The sequence below is a fragment of the Lactuca sativa genome, chromosome 1 (genome assembly GCF_002870075.4).
Source record: "Lactuca sativa cultivar Salinas chromosome 1, Lsat_Salinas_v11, whole genome shotgun sequence".
Taxonomy (NCBI): Eukaryota; Viridiplantae; Streptophyta; class Magnoliopsida; order Asterales; family Asteraceae; genus Lactuca; species Lactuca sativa.
In genome coordinates, this window is record NC_056623.2 from 70,517,039 (window position 1) to 70,539,101 (window position 22,063).

A 22,063-nucleotide genomic window follows, 5' to 3' on the forward strand; every position below is an offset into this window, starting at 1 on the left:
ATATAATGATTTGAATTATCAACGTTACTATTTGTAGAATATCTAAAATAAGAAATTTAGCAAGGAAAGAGAAAAGGATAAAAACCTAAAATATAGAATATCAATTGTTAGATTGATTATTAAAATGGGAAAAAAAATCCTACCAAAAATAATAATAATAATAATAAAATCAAACTTTGACTCCATTATTTTGCCGTTTATCATAGAATTTCGTCGTCCTAAAAAAGTCAAACCTGAATTCAATTTAATCAAATGAGTTGTTCATCTTTTATTTCTCTTTCTCACACTTGCAGTCAAGTCTATGGCGGCTTTATGCTCGTCTCTGCTCTATAAAATAAAATGCTTTTGGCAGTCACATAGATCAAACTCGCCAAATTAAACATGGAGAGATCTTTTTTCTTCCTCTTGGTTCTAACTCTCGCTCTTTCCTTTTCATCTGCATATTCTCGAGATTTCATAAGCTGCGTAGAATCCAAATCAAGCAATGCGAGCTCCATTTCCCAGCTCATTTACACCCCTGGCAATGCTTCTTTCCAACCCATTTGGCAATTCGCAGTCCAAAACACCAGGTTCCTTAAACCCTCCACTCCTAGACCATCAATCATCGTGACACCTACGGATGAATCACTCGTCCAAACATCTCTTCTCTGTGCCAAGAAACATGGGTACGAGATCAGGATCAGAAGTGGGGGGCATGACTTCGAGGGTCTCTCATACACTGCGGATGTTCCATTCGTTATGATCGATCTCAACAACATGAGATCTATAGACATAGACGTAGCTAAAAGGACTGCGTGGGTGGGGACAGGCGCTGTGCTTGGTGAGCTTTACTACAGTATTGCACAGAAGTCCAACAACACCTTGTATTTCCCCGGAGGTACATGGCCTACGGTGGGGATCAGTGGGTTGATAGGTGGTGGTGGCACCGGAAACCTGTTAAGGAAATATGCTACAGCCGGTGATAATGTTTTGGATGCTCGTATCATAGATGTCAATGGAAGGATTCTCAATAGGAAGTCGATGGGTGAAGATTTGTTTTGGGCGATTAGAGGAGGTGTTGCTTCCAGTTTCGGAGTCGTTGTCTCATGGAAGTTGCAGTTGGTTCCTGTTCCAGAAAAAGTAACTGTCTTTATAGTGAATAGAACTCTCGAACAAGGTGCAACAGAAATTTTCTTTAAATATCAGTCTCTTGCGACTTTTGAAGATAGAAATTTGTACATAAGATCCCAGGCAGCTTCGGAGTTTATTGGAAACACCACACAAAAAACCATGCGAATCATCTTCCAAGGAATTTATCAGGGCACAACCAACGAATTGATTCCAGTAATGGACAAAGTTTTTCCAGAGCTCGGTGTTACACGAGAGATTTGTCAAGAAATGACAAGCGTCCAATCGACACTTGTGTTTTTTGGAAGGCCAAGCACCACCCCGCTTGAGATTCTTACAAACCGATCTGCCATACCCAAGTCAAACAGCAAAACTAAATCAAACTTTGTCAGGACACCGATCCCCATATCTGGACTGGAAAAAATCTGGAGTAAGTTTTTTGAAAACGATTTGTCAGGTGGTTTGCTTATCATTCCTTCTGGTGGAAGAATGGATGATTACGCAGAGACAGCAACACCATATCCTCACAGAGCTGGAACCTTGTACTTGTTGGCTACTAGTGTAAATTTTGTAGGTCAAGCTAACGATACAACCCCTGTATCGCTTAGAAGATTAGCCTGGTTGCAAAGCTTGGAAGAGTTGTTGACTCCTTATGTGTCACAGAACCCGAGGGAGTCGTATGTCAATAACAATGATCTGGATATCGGTGTTGGGGCTGCGAATTATAAGGAAGCAAGTGTTTGGGGTGAGAGGTACTGGAAAAGGGAGAATTTCAAGAGGTTGATTCGAATCAAGGCTAAAGTTGATCCTAAGAATTTCTTTAAGTTCCCACAGAGTATCCCCGTCTTTAAACGCCGAGGTCTCCCACAATAAAGATAATAATAATAATAATCGAGAATAATAAGGTTTGTTGCCATTTTGTGAAGCTCTATATATCAAGTCTACTCAGGTGTTGTTGCTTTTCCTCATTTATTTTATAGCATTTTATATGGCAATTCATATTTTTTGTCTGTTGTTTCCTGTTTGTGTAAAGAATAATAATAATGGAGAATAAATTGATTTCTTTTAATTTATGTCCTAACTACACTCTATGTAGCAGTGTAATTTTTTGATTGATTTATAACCTTCAATTCATTTACTGCTTACACTATTTCTACATAGATCGCTAGACTTCAAGGGGCTTCTTTTTCAAGACCTGATTTTACTTGAGTTACACGACACCGAAAGCAACCTGATGTAAATTTTTCTCTACATAATATCATGCAAGTTGACTTATTTATAGGGCGACGATTTTGGCCGTAAGGTAAACTTTCCTTCATACATGTCCACTAAATGCCTTTGTATTTGAAAAGTTCCAAGCGAGGGGTTGATTTTCTATAAACATTTACCTCAAAAAAATGACGGGTACGTGAATATGTTTCATCATTTATGAACAATTGGATTCTTTGTGACAACAATACACAACCGGGAAAGCATGCGTGTTTTCTCCTATAGAAATTTCTCCTCCGGAAATGCCGACTGTACATCAACGAAATACCAATAGTAAAAAGATCATAAATTAGCAACGGATGGATAGCCGTGGGAATTATACCGATTTACCGTAGAAAATGTAATTTTATAAATTAATTATCCGTTGAAATAACATTGGTTATACAAATAATTGTGTCCCCAAAGAGATCAAGACTAGACACCATGACCTCTCAAATAACACACACTTGGACTATTTGTAGGTCTCATTCAATTATTTATTCCCTTCTTTAATTGTATATTTTATCATCCAGTAATTAAATGAATGTTTCATGTATATATGTTTGGTTTCTAACTTTATTTTTCAAGTCAAACTTATATTATGGTATTATTTACGGTTTTAGTTTCCGCTAGACTTAAAAGAACTACAATGCCCGTATATCATTGCTTTTCAATCACTACTAGAATATATGCCCTTAATGACACGCAATTTACGACACGCACTAATTACTGTTACGCAAAACAGACTGTCCTTAAAATAGTATCATCTCTCAAAAAACTTTAAGGATTTACGTCACGCATTATTGTGTGCCCTTAAATTAGTGTCTCAAGAAAAAAAAATGAAAAACACGGAGGTCGCTTTATCTTAAAGCGTGCGTCGTCTGTTCCCGTTGCTTTATAATTTTAATGAAACACGCGTTTAGAAGACAAGGGGGGAAACAAAATCCCCAAAATTTTGAAAGTCCGCCTTGTTCTTTCTACCTTCTTTCTATCTTTCATCTTCCCAATCGACTCTACCCTCTCCCTACTTCTCTCTCCTCTCATATCTGCTTCTCCGCTGCTCCAGACCTCCTTCTTATCGGTCTCATCAAACATCTTGTTTCCTCACCTTTGCCGTTGACTGCTGGTCCTTCCCCAACGAAGACATTAACAAACTGAAAAAGAGACAAATAACGAAGGCAAATCGGAGTAAGACCAATGATGCCGTCACTATTACGTTATCGAGGAAGAGGAACATTATAAGAATCATATTATCTGTAACGAAACTTTAAAGAGAGGTTCGGGGCGAGATTTACGGAGTTTGCGGTGGGAACATCATAATAAATTGTGATACCTTCTTCGACAACTGATTCGGCGTCAAAATTGGGATTAAGCGTCTGACGTGTTGAGCGTGTTGTTGAAGGGGATGCACATGGAGAACAGTTTATCGACCTCCCTGCGATACTCTCTCCTCTAGATCTCCCTTCATTCTCTACTGGGTTGTTTCCGCTTCACTATGCTCAATTCCATCATCATCTGAATGTCGATCATCTACATCGGAATCATCCATTGGCTTCACTGGAATTGGTATTTCATTCTCTATATTCGATTTTTAGGGTTCTAGTTGTACTCTGTCTTGATTGTGTATATTTGCTTTATAGTTTTAGTGATCATTATGCTTTTTTGAGGTGCCTATATAATATGTACATATTAATTGACTCAACTCTTGTTTTGACCATAGTATTTACAAAAGTACTTCATAATTACAGGAAGCAATCACTCAACTTCAAGATTTAGGCGAACGTGATCTGTTCTCATGCCCTGTGTGCTTCGAACCACTTATAAGAATATGTTATTTCTTGCATTTAACCCTTCTTTTTTATATCTCTTACACAAACACCAAATTGCGATTTCTAATTTTTGTGAATTAGTTTACTGACTACTGCTGATGTTGTTGTAGTTCAATGAAGAAGCACGATCTCCTTTTGTGAAGAAGTTTAAAACCATTATTCATCCTGGAGAGGTATTCTCTATTTTGTTTATGATGTTTTTAATAAGATTAAGATTTAAATAATTACCAAATTTATAAGAAAGATTAAGATTAAAAACATATTAATTTGACATTTAATTGTATTTATGAAGGTAAACCGCATCAGGGAGCTTCCTCAAAATAGCAAAATAGTAGCAGCACACACAGACAGCCCTGATGTACGCATTTGCTTTCCATTTTTCATTTTTGGTCCTTTATTTTATTAGTTTTTGATGTATTCTTTTAATGTAATATAATTTTATTAAACCAAGACCTAATGGGGTGTTGAAGCTCAACCCAATCGCCATGCTGTCCTTGGAGCCACATAGTCGCGTCCTAATTTGGTGGTCCTAATGGGTCTATATGATTTTATCTAAAGTTGATTCCTTTTTTACCCTTACTTTTAGTGGAGAAAGCTATGTTTGATATTAGTATGTTAATCTTCCCCTTGTCTTTTATCCTTTTTGTCCCACAAGGTTTCCTTTTATTTTACTTGTTAAATTACTTAACTGTCCATTGCCATCTTTTGCTTTTTCCCCCAAGATTCTTGTTTATCATTCATGATGAGAGTATATTTAGACAAAACAAGAAAAGCAGAACTTCGACCATTTCTTTCACTACCCCTGTTGTTCACGTCTTGCTTATTCACATTTACTTTCCTTCTTTGCCCCTCCTTGAATACGTGAATAATGGATGCCTCTTCCGGAGCTTATATTTTTACATTTTTCTGCATATCCCAAATTGCCCATCTGTTACAAGCCTCCACAACTGATGCTTTAAAATTGTTTTATTGTAGTCTTCTATTTTTATGGACATGTTCTGCCCCTTTTGTTTTTTTTTCTTTAACATATCCCATATTTATTTAGCTGAGTCACATATATTTTCAAACAAACTTAAAGAGATATTGGTGTATTGTATTGCCATCTACTTGTTTTCATAGCATTTAGTATCAGATCTATATATATTTTCTTTAATGAAGTACAACTTATCTGATACCATTTACTTTCATCAGGTACTCATCATATTTTCTTTAATTCACTTCTCTTGAATTTTAATTTATAATCTTTTAGGCAAGAACCATACAAGAATTAGAAAAAAGGGACTTTGGGAATTTGAGGCAAGAGGGTGAAGATGGCGAGCTGCAACCAAAAGTAGTGAAACGAGGCAGACTGCCAAGTAAGCACCTGAAAAACCACCTGGCAGACACCCATTGGATCATGCCGGTCCAAAGTCTGCCACTCTGGCAACTCCTAAAGACAACACAACCAAGTCTACTCCTTACAATCTAAGAAGAGGACCCATGTTGCATAACAGCTGCAACAGAGAACAACCCTACTCTAAATTATTATCAGAGTGGAATGAAGAGTTTCCAGGTTCGATCATCACCTTTTTAATAATACTTAAATACCCAAAACGCCCTTCCATATTAAACTAGTTATATTATGAATTTGCAGTGCGCATTTGGAGGGCGAATATGAAATATGGAATTATTAAAGATTTTATTGTAGATGAGAGTAGGCATGACACTTACAAGCAATGTTATGTCTCCAACTTTTGTGGAGAAAAGAAGCAGTTAATGGTGGTAGGTGATGGTGATGGTGATGGTGATGGTGATGGTGATGGTTATGCAAGAAGTTTAACTTGTTTTGCTGCTAATCTTGGCCCTGTTGTCTGGAAAGTTGCTTTAAAGAAAATGGATAAAGCTTTACCTTGTGTTGATGCACAAGGTACAACAGTAGAATCTGAGGGTATTTTTGGGAAATCATCTTGTTGGCAGCAGGTAAACAGTTGATGGTTGGAGTCCTACTTCTACCTTGAAGCTTTGATTTCTACGCCGACTACTGACCTTTGTGTGTTTGACAGCTTGAAGAGGGCAATGTAGGTTAATGAGGGATGAGATTGAAGTGTTGTAGGTAATATAGATAAACGCATGGGAAATATTAAGGTATATTGATTTTATTAAAGGTTAAGGTTTAATGTTTTTTCTTGGATGTTGATAGTTAAGTAGTGGACTGATAAATTTTAATGTTCACAATTTGCTTTACAGTTATGCTCTTTTTTCGTTGGTTTTATTAATATTCAAGGTTGTAGTTTGTAGAGTTTATGCAGTTTGGACCTTTTTATCCCTGCTTGGTTTCTTTGGTGTAGAGATGTTTTGATGTTATTCTTTTAATGTTTCCCTTCTTCTTGGGTGTTGCTTTCGTTGGATGTTTGTTGGTGTGTGGAAGTCTCATTGCTAATATTGCATGAAGTTTCAAACGGATTGTGATTGTGATGCTTCTAGTTCTGTGTGGATGGCGTGTGACTATTATGCAACCTAAAAGATCTCAAGTTGGTTATTTTTTGTGTGGCTTTTCTTACAACTAGTTGATGCCATCGATTTACTCCTTTCAAGCGTTGATGTAAACATAAAATTTATAAGGTATGGCTTTTCTTTTTAGTCCATCTGTCTATATTTGCCTCTTTCTAAATAGTGATTTTTTTAGTTAAGTTAGCTGAGGCCATCTCCTTTCAATCTAAATAGTGATTTTTTAGAGAGATGGAACACTCGATTCTAAATCAAATCTTTTATGTTCGACCGTAAACTTCAAAATACTATCGATACTGTAAAGCTTTATCTATCGAAATTCAAGCTTAATCATTGAAAATCATTATTTGACCACAATTTTCGATCCTCAAATGCACATTCAATTGGCGACTTCATAATTAAATTGAAACTCCAAACTTACAATTCTGCCTTTGACCCAATCAATACGAAGTGTCTCCATTCAAACTACATCAACCGTTACCAACATGAACAAAATTTGAGTCAAAATTTACTGAATTAACAAATAAAACTTCGATTTTGACTTTTTGTTTGACTTTCAATTTCAAGCAGTCACTGTTGATTCCAACTCCTTTTTGTGTAAGCCTAAACTCCTTCAATTTCTTTCTATTTTAATAATTAAATATAAAAGATTTTAAATTTATAATTTTACCATGTATATTGTCAGGGTATACCGGAGCCAGCAGAACTCCCGCCAGCTACCGGAGTTTCACCACTGCCAGGTCTACAGGCTGCCCAGCCCCCGCCAGCTACAGTTGTTCCTCCAAGTGGACCAAATTCAAACCCTTTGGATCTCTTCCCTCATGTATTCAGTATTTTGTTTTGACTTTCATTTTGTCAATTTTCGTTTTAGACCCTGTAGATTGTAATCTTGTCGTGTTTGGTCTAGGGACTTCTTGTATGGGCACAAATGCTCCTGTTGGTGTTGTTGGCAACTTGGATTTTCTACGTAACAGTCCACAGGTATTTACTTATTTATTTATTTATTTATAAACTAGTCAACCATATCTACATACATATTAATTATTAATTATCTCAATAAAATAAAAATATAATTTATATTAGTGTTCCAGTTTCAAGCACTTCGAGCCATGGTGCAGGCTAATCCCCAAATCTTGTAGGTATTTCATAAATACAAATCAAAATACTTCTCAAAGACATAAATGGTAGTTTCTCTTTTATCTCATTTCTTATGATTTACAGGAACGTTTTGATTCAGAACAATTTCAAGATCATCATTTAGTTGAGGTAATAATATCATTAGTTCTTACAATTTTAGGTATTTAGTTTCATGTTTTTTTCTCTTTTATCTCATTTATTATGATTTATAGGAAAGTTGGGATGCTGGATTTAACGATGATTGGAACATTGGGATGCTTGAAGAGTTGAAGGCAGAAGATAGTGAGGGTATTATTGGTTCACAATCACATGTTGAAAAAAGTTTAGATAAGTTGAATGCTAGAAACTAAATTCTTCGTGACCAATTTGGGATTGATATTGAAGCTAAGAGACATGATGAAGGGTTTTAGAGCTTCTTCAGACAGCTTAATAACGAGTTACTGAAACAAGAAGGTGCCCCTTTATAGCAATGTAGTATTAGGTTATATTGTTAGGGAAAACCTCTTAATAACAATGTAAATTTAATTTATATATTGTAAGAACTAGAATTGTATGACATTAAATTTTATGCAATGGATTGTATTTTTTGTATATGGTATTTTATTTCTATTATGAGACATTAAATGCAAATTTAATTTAAAAATTAATAAATATATTTTTTTAAACATTTAAATTTACGATACGCAAAAATGTGTGCCATCTTCATTTATGACATGGCCTTTCTTGACAGGGCTTTTAATGATACGCATTGTGTGTCATTAACACGCGCGTCGTAAGGTTACGACACGCGAAAGCGTGTCGTCTTCCTTTATGACAGGGTCTTCCTTGATACGCATTGCGTGTCATAAACGCGCGTCATAACTGCCCGTCGTAAATGCGCGTCGTCTCTCTTTATGACAGGGCCTTCCTTGACGCGCATTTGCGCGTTGTCTGAGCCTTTTACGAAACGCAATGAGCGTCGTAAAAGGCTGTTTTTCTAGTAGTAAACTAATTTAATATTTTGTTTATTTCTAATTAAAACACAAACATATCCCACCCATATATAACACATCTCTCACATCCTCCCACTCTCACATCCACTTTCTTCTCGATGATCAACCAATTATATACAACAATTCGACCTAGAAAATCGAACCTACAACAATTATTCAAACCCAATTTCTTAGAATAAACTAAGACACTAAATCATACTTTGATTCACATAATCCCTCGTCTCCTCATTCTATAATGGTATCTGGTTGTTCTTTACCCCTAGACCTAATCGATAACATAGATGCTCACCTCTCACTCCCTTGCTTCTTCTATCTAGAACGTTGACTCATTTCCCCAATCACTTTCTGTAATTTCACTTCAGCTTTGGTTGATTAAATGAAGTTGAACCTAATGATTGAACATTCAAATCTGGTTTTAAAAAATTCAATGGTATGAGGTGGAATGGATAACAACGTATATAACATCCATTCACATGTCCCTAGAGAAAAAAAGGGAGATTATCAGAGGTAGGGAAGTGTAACAATTATTAAGGAAAATGAGGATGCCAAGACCCCAAGGGATCAAACATTTAGGCCCAATTTGGTAGGCTATTTGAAAGTTGATAGTTGATAATCGAGCTTATGAATAATAATGTTTGGTAAAAAGTAGCTTATAAGTTCTATTGTAAACATAAAATAACATAAATGGGCATTTAGATTTATAACTAAAAGAAAAAAGAAGAAATATAATTAAGGGTATATTTGAAATATTTTTGAAAAAACTCCATAAGCTTATCAAATGCTATGTCAAAGTAGCTTATCAAAACCTAACTTATAAGCTAGTTTATAATCTAAAATAAGCTATTTTGTGGCTTAACAAAAGAGTAAATCACAATATACTAGCATATTTTTGTCAAACAGGGTCTTAATGGAATCGAGTATGTATAATGCAGTATTATCATGTAACATCCAGAAATCATGTATATCTATTTAATCCCTTTTCTTTTCCAAGCTGTCAAAACTAGTCCATGGAAGGAAATGGTAGCAAATGAGTATGTTGGGCGTACTAAAGAGTACGTTGCGCGTACTCATGAGCGTGATCTTGACGCGGGTGCTACCCAGTACGTTGGGCATACCATAGTGTACGCTGGGCGTACTGGACTCGGTCATGAAACCCTAAATGAGACTTGTGCACTGTAAAAGGAATGTTATGGCCTCCATCCCAACCACCATTCCAGTAAGTGAAACCCTAGAGGAGCTAAACCTTCGTTCTAAACTTGTGTGTGTGTGACATCCCCATTTTCACGGCCTGAAAAGACCGATTTTGTTTATGCTTTAGGAAAATCAGAGTACCTCTTTTAATAAAAATGTTGCGGAATTTATTCTCAAAAAAACACGATAAATACGTTATCAAAGTATTTCTGAAGAAATGTATTTTTATTTATTTTAAAACATTTGGGATGTTATCGTCAATAAAGAAACATAAGCATAAACAGAACTTACATTCATTATCACTAGTGATCAACATCTCTTTTAAATCTCTCAGTGTAATGTAACATCATATCGACACCTGTGATACAAATAAACTGAGTGGGTCAGGTTGGGAAACCTGGTAAGTACATAGGGTTTCAACCCACAATAATATAATTATTATGTTTAAACATCAAACAATCAACCCTACCCATACCCATTATCTTCTTTACTCTTAAGGATCTACCCTAAGAATCAGTTATTCTTATTCCTAAGGATCATCCTAAGGAATCGTCACGAAGTCCATCGTTGCCACGGTTTACACAACGGGCACTAAGTCTTCATAGTCGCCAGGGGTTAGGCATCAAGTCTGCATGATCGCCAAGGTTTACACAATGGGCACTAAGTCTACATAGTCGCAAGGGTTTAGGCATCAAGTCTGCATGATCGCCAAGGTTTAGGCACCAAGTCTGCATGGTCGCCAAGGTTTAGAGTACAACGGGTGAACACATCGTTCACAACACCTACAGGTTGCGAGCCTGTTAGTGTTCCGCTGGACTGTCTAGAATAGTCCATGGTTGTCATCCATACTCTGCTGAATGACGGGGCCATCATTTGGGAAAAAGGCTTCTCACATCGTCCACCTCTCACCCTCACCTCACGGTCTATAACACCTCTCAACTCATTGTCCAACTCATATTCCATCTATTACATCTATCCATGTTTTACCCCAACATTTTCGTAGATATAAAATACATATACAGTTTAAATCATTTAAAACGTGTATAAAATCGTTCATCTAGCATAGACAACAAGTATTCAGATAATATGCACACATAACATGTAATTTATATAAAATACTTTATATCTATGTGTAAGATGAAAGTAACTATGCACTCACTCGATAAGGTGTTGACTCGGTACTCGGACAACGCTTCGTTTACTTTAAAATAATTTCCTTCTACGAAACCTAGTATTATTACCACTAGATTTTAGTCTAATATTTATCGTAACTAATTATTATTATTATTATTATTATTATTATTATTATTATTATTATTATTATTATTATTATATAAGCGTTTAAACAATACTTTCCAACCACTATGTACAAACAGGAGCCAGACATAAAACACCCGAGGGCAGGACCATTTTGGCATATAGCACTTCTAAAATCCAACAACCCTATGCGGCCTTTTAAACCAGATTCCCCGTACCGCGAGTAGTAAAAAAGATATTATAACGACACTTATATAAGTCATACTAATAGCTCAAATATTTATTATAAGTTCATAATAACAATACTAATTTTAAATATATATTTAAAATAGGGTAAGCATAACTTACTTGCAAGGGGATTTTAGCTAGGAGTCAGGCTCTGCAGGGGCAGAACTTCGTCGCTGAATCTTTCTAAGAAAGATTCGTGCAACGCTCATCTTACTATACTAAAACTACAGAAAGAGAAGTCGAATCACAAGGGACCAAAATGTTCGGGGGATAAGAAGAGAAAGACTCTTGAATCAAGAGAATGGTGCAAGAAATATGAGAGCTAGAGGCTCTTATTTATACTAATTGAATTTTCAAAAACTACCCTTCATAATTACTTAATGACCTTATAGTTATATAAACAACTAAACACCCCCTTTATAATACTATTTTAAATAGATTTAACGATATTTGTACTAACCTAATGTCGAAAGAACTCAACATTAGTCTTATAATGACCGCATCGTCGATACCTTTCTAATGATATATACATATGTATATATATGTGTACGTATATATGATTTATACTTTATTTTAAGACGTAAATATGCTATTATAATTTGTAACTCATTCATACGAACTCTGTTTTTGACGTTATTTATATCCACGCGTAGGTCCAGACGTACTCTACAACTTTCGTCTAGACTCTGTCGGCTAATTTTGACTTTATTTTTAAAGTTATATTTTAACAGGTCGGGACAGGAGTGGTCCGTTAAAATCTCATAACTTCTTCATCCGATGTCCATTTCCATCTGTCTTTTTATCATTACTCTACTAATAACGAGATCTTTAATTCTCGTTTAGGTTGTGTCGGCTAAAAACCGCTCGATCTAATACTCGAACTTCGGGTTGTACACCGCTAAGCTGAAACTTCAAAAAATCATAACTTCCTCATACGAAGTCAGATTTGGGCGTTCTTTTTATGGACGCTATCAGGTTAACGTATTCTATGACTTTCATTTAGATTACTAAGGCTAAAAGTTTTTCTATCATAAATTCACTATTTACGTCTTCCCAGTGCCGTGCCGGTTCCATCGCGAAACATCGACGGGTCATAACTTCTTCGTTATAACTCGGATTTCGGCGCTCTTTATATGTACGGAACCCTTGAGACATATTCTACAACTTGGTTAAGATTATTTATTCTAAATAATCTTTTTTCAAAAAGTCATTTTCGACCCCTATTATCTCTAAATTGACTAGCCCAGGTCTACGGGCGTTACAATTATCTCCCCCTGAGGATGATTACGTCCCGAAATCATCAACGAAACAGGACTCACATGATGACTCCATACGTTATCTCTTCATCCTAAGTAATAACCGTAACTTTGATGTTTCTTCAAATGAGTATCTAACTCTAAGACTTCCTGACTGCAGGCGGTGCCCGATCTTGGACCCGCTCTATATCTCATGTTAGACTTCCAATCATGATCTGCATGTCGCTCTCGATCTTTATTAGAGACTCCTTTTTTAACAAACTTGAGATAAGTTTCTTCCTTCGATTATCATAATAGATTGATGGGTCATGTTCTAATGACCTCATTGTATGATGCATCGCTTGGACTCATGTCTTTTAAAGTCAAATTCCAGAACAGACTATACCTTCCTTCATGTTCTAACCACATCTTAAAAGGTAGGATTTCTAGCTACAAGCAACTTTTCGCGATACCTCTACTGATCGCTTTTTATTTCAATCTTCCGTCTTAAGTCAGATGTTACCTCGAACTTGATTCTTTGAACCACATAACATACTCAGTGTAGTCGGACTCAAATTGATATGACCACTAGGGTTGGAATAACAATCATCTTCTTAGTCATTACCGAAACGATGCTAACGACATACATGAACAAAACGGAATCAATTACTAGCTTCTTGGTAACCTTGTGACTTTCCCTGATCCAAGCGTGAGTCATGTGCTTTCGGTAGTATATGCATCTACTACCTTTCACACCTACTCATACTCGTCCCAAGTATTGTATCGCAATCCCCAAGTCCTAAAATCACAAAACCATTTAACACATACGAGTGTGTCCAAATAATCATAAAAATTTCCTTAGACTCTACTAGGACTTCTTCCATACGTATCTTCAATCATCAATTCTGCTTCAACTTGGTTGGTGATGGAAATTCCAGATGATAGGAAAACTTTAGGAATTACACCAATCGTTCTATCACCCCGCCAATCAAATGTGTACATTCAGATGTACTGTACTTCTCTAGACGTACTGCTATTTTATCAGACGTATTCTAAAGGCAAGATACCTCTCCTATGATATCTTCCAATAGGTATCATTCACTATCGTAAGCCATCTCATTTCATCTATTTTCTCAGTCTATCATGGTTCGCATCACTTTCTGAACTTCTGCCATTATGATAGGTTCGGGTGCAGGCATAACGACCGATGCATGACCCATCACATTCTTAGGCTCAGGTTGTCATCTTTCTCGGATATTTCCTAAACTGTCTTCACCATGACGTTTTGTACACCCAAGCAGACATTCGGTGTACCGAGACGAGAATTTTAAGATAGGAAAGATTTTATTTACGATAGACGTATAGATCTCCGATCACGCCAAAAAGTTATATGCCAATTCTAATACCGTAATCAAACGTTTAGAAATCTGAACACATAAAATTTCCAGATCCGGTCGGCAACAAAACATAAATCCGAACAAATAATAGCATATAAGGCATCTTTATAGCTATAACATAAAACATTTAGCACATAAAACATTTTAGGCATCTTTCCTAAAATAAACTAGTGCTTGTGTCTAAAATATAGCAGACACTCATCTCACAGTCATCGCTTAGCATTCTAAGTTTAAGTCTAGAAATTTCCTACAAATTCCTAGTTCGCTTAAACTAATGCTCTGATACCAACTGTGACATCCCCATTTTCACGGTCAGAAAAGACCGATTTTGTTTATGCTTTATGAAAATCAGAGTACCTCTTTTAAAAAAAATGTTGCGGAATTTATTCCCAGAAAAACACGATAAATACGTTATCAAAGCATTCCTAAAGAAATGTATTTGTATTCATTTTAAAACATTTGGGATGTCATCGTCAATACAGAAACATAAGCATAAACAGAACTTATGTTGGGTTGTATAGTGTTGTGTCATGGGCTCGGTCCTTAGCCCAGTTTTGTAGCCGGTTTGGGCCTGTCCAACCATGCATTATTTTACTCTAGGGTTTTGGTATTTAAGGTGCATGCATGCATCGTTAGTTAGTAAGGCTTTCATAATTTTCTTATCAAAAGTATTGTAAACCCTAGCTCGCCTCTACAGTGGAAGTTCTTTATCGAGCTCTGTTGAGGCGTGACTATATTTGAATCATAAGCTTCATATTGATTCCATATTGTGTTCTTAATAATATTGTGATTGAATTGTTTGCTCTTTATAATTTTACCTGTGAAAGATCTAAACGATCTAGAGATTTATTCTCTTCAATTGGTATCAAAGCAGGAGGCTGTGTCATTCATACACATCTCTTTTGTTGAAAAAATTATTAGGGTTTTTCCGCATTGATTGATATTAATTGAGTTGTCATTCCATATTGTCGTGTCTCATTAATTGTGGATCTCACTCTAACAATAAATTACAAGTCTGATCTTAAACAGGTTATTGATCAAACATCATCACAATGTCTATGGATGATTTGGAAACCAATCCAATCAACATCTCCAACAGTATTGGATCAACAACAAGGATTCCAATCTTATACACTCAGGATTATGAAGTTTGGACGCACCACTTCGAAGATTACGTAATCGGCTCAGAGGATAATGGGTACTTAATCTGGGAAGCAATCACAGTTGGTCTGTTTGCTCACTCAAGCACTTCAAAGATTGTCAAAACTCAAAAGGAGTACAATCAACTCGTGAAAGATGTAAAAGACATTCCTCAAGACAAGAAGGAAAAGTTTCAGTGCAACATCAAAGCCTTAAGAATGATTAGGTTTGCTTTACAATCGGACACGTTTTGATTGGTGAGTTCATGTGCTACAGCAAAAGAGATATGGGATAGGTTGAAAGAATTGTATTCTACTGATGAGGATCTGGAACATTCGATTCAAACCATGCTGCTTTCTAAGTTTGGTGATTTCAAATAGAAGCCCGAAGAGAAACTCATTCTAGCCTTTGATCGGTTTAATCATCTTCTCGGTAAGATGATAAAGCACGGGATCGATAGGAAGGTTATTGAGTAGAAGGTCACCTTCATGAACGGTCTTAGACCTGAATGGATGGCAGTTGTGTCCACAGTGAAGGCACACAAACAGTTCAAATCATACTCTCTGGCGCAACTGGTGGGATGTCTGAAGTCCGATGAAAGTGTGGTGTCAAAGGAAACGAACGTGGTTTCTTGTTTGGGGTCATTAGCTCTTGTTTCAAAAGGAAAAAGTGTTGTTGAAGAAGAAGAAGAATTAGATCTTGCTGACTATGATCTAACTGGTGAAGAGTATGCCCTGATGGTTTCTAATCCAAGAAAGTTTATCAAAAGAAAGTTCCCAGCCAACAAGAACCGAAACTGGTAGGGAAGTAATAGTTCTGCAAAAGTGAAGGAGGAACCGAAGATGGGTTCAAAGTCAGAAGAATCCAAGAAGGAGTCGAAGATTGGTGGTGCCTCAGGCTTTGATTGCCATTATTTTGGAGGCAAGAATCACTTTGCCAAAGACTGCATGTTAAAGAAATAGTCTTAAAAGGTTGATGAAGATGATGAGGAAGTAAATCTCCTGAGACGATTGGAGGAGATTAAGAAAAGGAAATTAGCAGCTAACAATAACACCATGAATGCTTTGATTATACAGGATACAAGTGACAATGATGAGTTTGGTGGAGTGCAAGTGTAGTCCACGGATTCAGAGGACGAAGAAGTGAGAAGGCCGACTCATGGCAAGGCTATGCTGGTGAAAGAAGAATACGTTGCGGGAAGATGTTTGATGGTGACAGAAGTGATGAGTTTTAGACATAAGATCTTTCCTATGTCCATATACAACCCTATAGCTTGGATCTAGGTTTCTCTAATTGAACATGCCATATATCCAAGACTTTCATGGCTAGATCTAATGTAAACTAACAATCAAAACATATGAAAATAGATCTAGAATTATACCTTGAGTTACTTGCTTGAAACTTTCTTCTTCTTGGAGCTTAGAGTCATAATTGTCACTCCTCTAATGGCTTACAAACACCAACTAGCAAGAAGATCATTTGAGAGAGGTAAGGAAGAAGGAAATCGGCTCTAGGGTTACTCCAATAACAAGGTGTTCGATTTCCACAACCCCAAGGGTCTATCTATACTGTGAGCTCCTAGGGTTTCACCCTAAAACCCTAATTGGATAACTTAGCCTCAAAGCAATCCAATATCCCTTCTAGATAAGGCCTTGGATGATTTCTAGGTGATCCATATCCCTAAGATCATCCACCCCATATCCATAAGGATTCTTAGCTCAAAATAAACCTATCACACATTTGACAGTTCATACCCTTTTCTTCAAGTAATCTCTTTAAGTCACCAAATTAATTCCTAATTAATTTATGACTTATATTAATCAAATAATATTATTATTCCTTTAACATATTATTCTTATAATACATTAATAATAATATCTCTTCTCCCTATATAAATCACCCTGTCAAGTTGCTATGGTGAAGGCAACCCAAAAGGACCATGCACAATCGGGTCAAGTACTTACCAAATATAGTTACAACCTTAGACTCTAATCCAACAGTCTCCCACTTGGATAAGTCTAGTAACTATAAACGCAAACACAATCCAATTAGCAATCGTAGCTCTCAAAGACGCTGTCAACTCTGATCTTATCAGTAACCTGTCCTTTAGATAAGGGATCGTACAGTCCTCTGTTTTGATATCATGCAGATGATTTCATGAAACATTGTCATACTTATTGTCCAGCAACTATTTTCTCGATCTCAGATTTATTTGACATAGCACTTAATTGAACACATCAATTCAGTCCTGACCGGGCGCGGCACATAAGTCAAATCAAATCATCGAGCGGCCGTGATATCGCTTTTACCCTCTTAGGATAAAAGTAACAGATAAACTTCGACTTATATGCATTTACTTATCGACTAATCAACTATACACAACAATGTGTTTTATGACATCAATTTAATGATGTGGTTTCGCATTATCAATGTACAACCAATTAGTACATAATAAACCATATATCTAGGTTTTAAGACCATATGATATTATCGTCTTGCGATAACCCCAAAGTGATTCCAGCAAGCGCGGGTTTATTCCAATGCTCAAAACTTGTTCATAAGCACTCATGAACGTTGCAGCAAAACTTTGCTATGTCTAATACCATTTAGACAATCTACACACCAATTCATGACAATCTTCATTCATACCTACTTCCAACATATGAACGATTGTGGAGAGTTTGAATAATTCGATTATTCTTAATAAACTCAATTATTTTGGAAGTCAAAACATGCAAAGTAAAACAATAGCTAAACAATTAACATAAGATAGTAACTTTACTTATAAACAATACTCTTTTTTTAATCATCAAATGTCAATTACATTTACCTATTACATGTTTCTAAAACTATCTAATCTAAACTAATATCATCCTTCAGCCCAATACTCCTAGCATGCTGCAAGTGCTTAACCCTGCTCAGTCCCTTTGTAAGGGGATCTACTGGGTTATCTCCTGATGATATCCTCTTAACCACGAGGTGTCCTTCTTCTACTTGATGTCTAATAAAGTGATATTTTCTGTCGATATGCCGAGATCTACCATGATCCCTCGGTTCCTTGGTCAAGGCAACCGCTCCTTCATTATCACAGAAAATTTCCATGGGCTCCTTTATAGCAGGCACAACTCCAAGATCGCCAATGAAGTTCTTCAACCATATTGCCTCCTTTGACGCTTCGCTCGTTGCAATGTACTCTGATTCGCACGTTGAATCAGCTATAGTTTCCTATTTGGAACTTTTCCAAGTTACCGCTCCTCCATTAAGGGTAAATACCCATCCCGACTGTGAACGGTAGTTGTCCCTGTCGGTCTGGAAACTGGCGTCACTATACCCTCGCACCTTTAAGTCGTCACTCCCTCCGAGGACTAGAAACCATTCATTGGTCCTCCAAAGGTACTTAAGGATGTTCTTGACCGCAATCCAATGTGCTCTTTCAGGATTCCCTTGATATCTACTGACCATGCTCAAAGCAAAGGCCACATCAGGATGAGTACAAGTCATAGCATACATGATTGAGCCAACTGCGGAAGCGTAAGGTACTCAGCTCATCTCAGCTATCTCGGCTTCGGTACTCGGACTTTGAGTCTTACTCAACTTTGTATTACTTTGTATCAGTAGTTCTCCCTTCTTCGAGTTCTCCATACTAAAACATTTTAGTACCTTATCTAAGTAAGTATTCTGACTAACTCCTATTAGTCTCTTACTTCTTTCTCTCACTATCCTTATTCCCAAAATATAGGAAGCCTCTCCGAGGTCCTTCAGAGCGAAGCACTTCCCGAGCCAGGACTTTACCTCCTGCAGATTCGGGATGTCGTTTCCTATGAGCAGTATGTCATCGACATACAAAACGAGAAAACTAACTATGCTCCCACTGGCTTTGACATATACACATGATTCATCTTCGCTTCGTACAAATCCAAACTCTTTGACGTTCGCATCAAAGCAAAGATTCCATCTACGAGATGCTTGCCTAAGTCTATAAATGGACTTCTCAAGCTTGCACACTCTATTTGGATGCTTCGGATCGACAAAACCCTCTGGCTGAGCAGTGTAAACATCCTCAGCCAACTTCCCATTAAGGAAAGCAGTATTAACATCCATTTTCCATATCTCATAATCATGAAATGCGGCAATGGCTAGCATCACCTAATGGATTTTAACTTAGCAACTGGTGAGAAGGTCTCACCATAGTCAACTCCAGGAGTTTGAGTAAAGCCCTTCGCCACCAGTCGTGCCTTGTACGTGTTCACATTCCCATCCACGTCGGTCTTCTTCTTGAAGATCCATTTGCACCCAACTGTCTTACGTCCGGGCACATTGTCAACCAAATTCCAAACTTGGTTGTCATACATGGATTGAATCTCGCTGTCCATCGCCTCTTTCCATTTTACAGACTTCGGGCCTGCCATGGCTTCCTTATAGTAATTAGGTTCATCTAGATTTATTAGTGTATTATCACTAATATACGTGTCCCCTTCGGTAGTATATGAAAACCATACAATTGGGGTTGAACTCTAACTCTTTCAGAACGTCTAAGAGGTAAGGACTCGTCAATTGGTTCAACCATAGTTTCCTCCTCGGGTTGAGCGCCAGCGGTTGAGGTTCCTTCATCACTCGAATCTAGAATCTCTTCAAGATCGATCTGCCTCCCACTGTCTCCTTGGTTTATGAGTTCTCGTTCTCGGAAAACCCCTCTTCTTGCTACGAAGACAACATTGTCACTCGGTCTATAAAAGAGATATCCAAAGGATTTCTGCGGGTAGCCGATGAAAATACATCGCTCACTACGAGGTTCGAGCTTGTCATGAGTTTCTCGTCTTACAAAAACTTCACAACCCCAAACCTTGATATGTGCCAATGAGGGAGCTTTCCCTGTCCACATCTCGTGAGGTGTTTTGGCAACCTTCTTTGTAAGGACTCGGTTAAGGATATGGGCGACAGTCTCTAAGGCATACCCCCAAAATAAGATAGGTAGTGAAGCACGACCCATCATAGAATGAACCATGTCTAACAAAGTTCGATTGCACCTTTCTGCCACACCATTTAACTGTGGTGTCCTAGGTAGCGTCAATTGCGAAACTATTCCGCATTCCTTGAGATAGTCGTGGAATTCAAGACTTAGGTACTCTCCTCCTCGATCGGATCGAAGCATCTTGATCTTCCTGTCCAATTGATTTTCCACTTCATTCTTGAACTCTTTGAACTTTTCAAATGTTTCAGACTTGTGCTTGATTAAGTAAATATACCCATATCTACTATAATCATTGGTGAAAGTCACGTAGAAGCAGTTTCCATCCTTTGTAGTGGATCTAAAGGGCCCACATACATAGGTATGTATGAGATCCAATAAACCCTCACCCCTCTCACAAGTGCCAGTGAAGGGTGACTTGGTCATCTTTCCAGGTAAACAAGATTCACACGTGTCATCTTCCCTAAGGTTGAATGACTCCAACACTCCATCCTTTTGGAGTTGGGCTATGTGTTTCTTGTTGACATGTCCAAGACGACAATGCCACAAAGATGCTTTATCCACACTGTTGGAAGAATCCATACACAACACATCATTTCCTAGGTTATCTACAACCATAACAGTTTCATAAATTCCATTACAAGGCATTGCTTCAAAGTATAAAACACCATTTAGATAAGCATAAATAGAACCATTCATATTATTAAACGAATATCTAAATCCTTGTCTAAAGAAACTATGAAATGAAATGATGTTTCTTGCCATATCTGGCGAGTAGCAAAAATTATTTAAATCAAAACCTAATCCATTACTAAGCACTAAAGAATACACTCCAATCTTGGTGACAGGCGACGATCTTCTGTTTCCCATGATTAGATTTATTCTTCCTTGCTCCACATCTCTATCTCTTCTTAGTCTCTGCAAATCAGAACAAATGTGGTAACCACATCCTGTATCAAGAACCCAAGAAATAGTATGAGATGAATCATTAGATTTAATTGTGTATATACCTGCAAAAGATGGCTTGATCTTTCCATCCTTGATGGCTTGCAGATATTCCAGGCAGCTTCTTTTCCAATGCCCTATTTTGTGGCAATGATGGCACTCTACCTCCTTCGGGTTAGGGTTGGGCTTAGCAGGATAAACCTTAGTCCCACTAGAAGAGGAACCATCTTGGGACTTTCCCTTGCGGTGGCTCTTTGACGGAGCCTTCCACTTCTTACCCCTTCCTTGCCTTATAGCCAAAACAGGAGCAGCGGTTGGTGCGGGAGTTGGTGCAACAGACTTGTCCTTTAGGTTGCTCTCAGCAGTCCTTGGAGTTTGCTTAGGGTGACCTCTTCCTTGTTCATGTGGTAGGTCATCCTAAATTGGTTGTAGCATGAAGGCAAGGAGTGAGCAACAATTTCAATGGCCAAATCCTCCCCAGAGTTAACATTTAACTTGCAAAGACGATCAACATATCTTTGCATCTTTTGCAAGTGCACGGTTAACGATTATCCACTTCCCATCTTGGCGGTGATCATGTTGGTGATGATCTCGTAGTGCTCTTGCCTCGCGCTTTGGTGGTACCTCTCCATCAAGTCTTGATGCATTTCATAGGGATACATGTCCTCATAGGAATTTTGGAATTCTTGGTTCATAGTGGCTATCATGATGCAATGGACTTTCGTTGCATCATGTTTGTGTGTCTCAAAGACAGCCATCTCTTCGGGAGTAGCAATTTCCGGGTTGACCTTCTCAAGCTTTTCGTCGAGGACATACTCTTTGTCCTCGTAGCATGCAATGGTGTGAATGTATCTTATCCATTCGCTAAAGTTCGTACCATCGAAGGTCACCTTTTGGCAAA

The 22,063-nt window shown here is 37.4% G+C and overlaps 1 protein-coding gene and 1 long non-coding RNA gene across 2 annotated transcripts; both read left to right on the plus strand.

Moving 5' to 3' along the window:
* The first annotated feature begins 328 nt into the window (after nt 1–328).
* LOC111916617 (tetrahydroberberine oxidase) lies at nt 329–2,176 on the plus strand. Its single transcript, XM_023912285.3, has one exon. It carries the CDS (start codon nt 382–384, stop codon nt 1,978–1,980), a length of 1,599 nt encoding a protein of 532 aa, XP_023768053.1. The 5' UTR covers nt 329–381; the 3' UTR covers nt 1,981–2,176.
* Nucleotides 2,177–4,559: 2,383 nt separating this feature from the next.
* Nucleotides 4,560–8,384, plus strand: LOC111916565 (uncharacterized). The gene is made up of 9 exons (XR_006190983.2): nt 4,560–5,736; nt 5,818–6,143; nt 6,227–6,785; nt 7,242–7,268; nt 7,357–7,494; nt 7,579–7,652; nt 7,755–7,806; nt 7,893–7,937; nt 8,021–8,384. It is a non-coding gene; the product is annotated as an uncharacterized LOC111916565 (long non-coding RNA).
* Nucleotides 8,385–22,063: the final 13,679 nt, after the last annotated feature.

Coding starts and splice junctions, on each gene's coding strand:
- LOC111916617 (XM_023912285.3), top strand. CDS start 382: ATGGAGAGATCTTTTTTCTTCCTCTTGGTTCTAACTCTCGCTCTTTCC.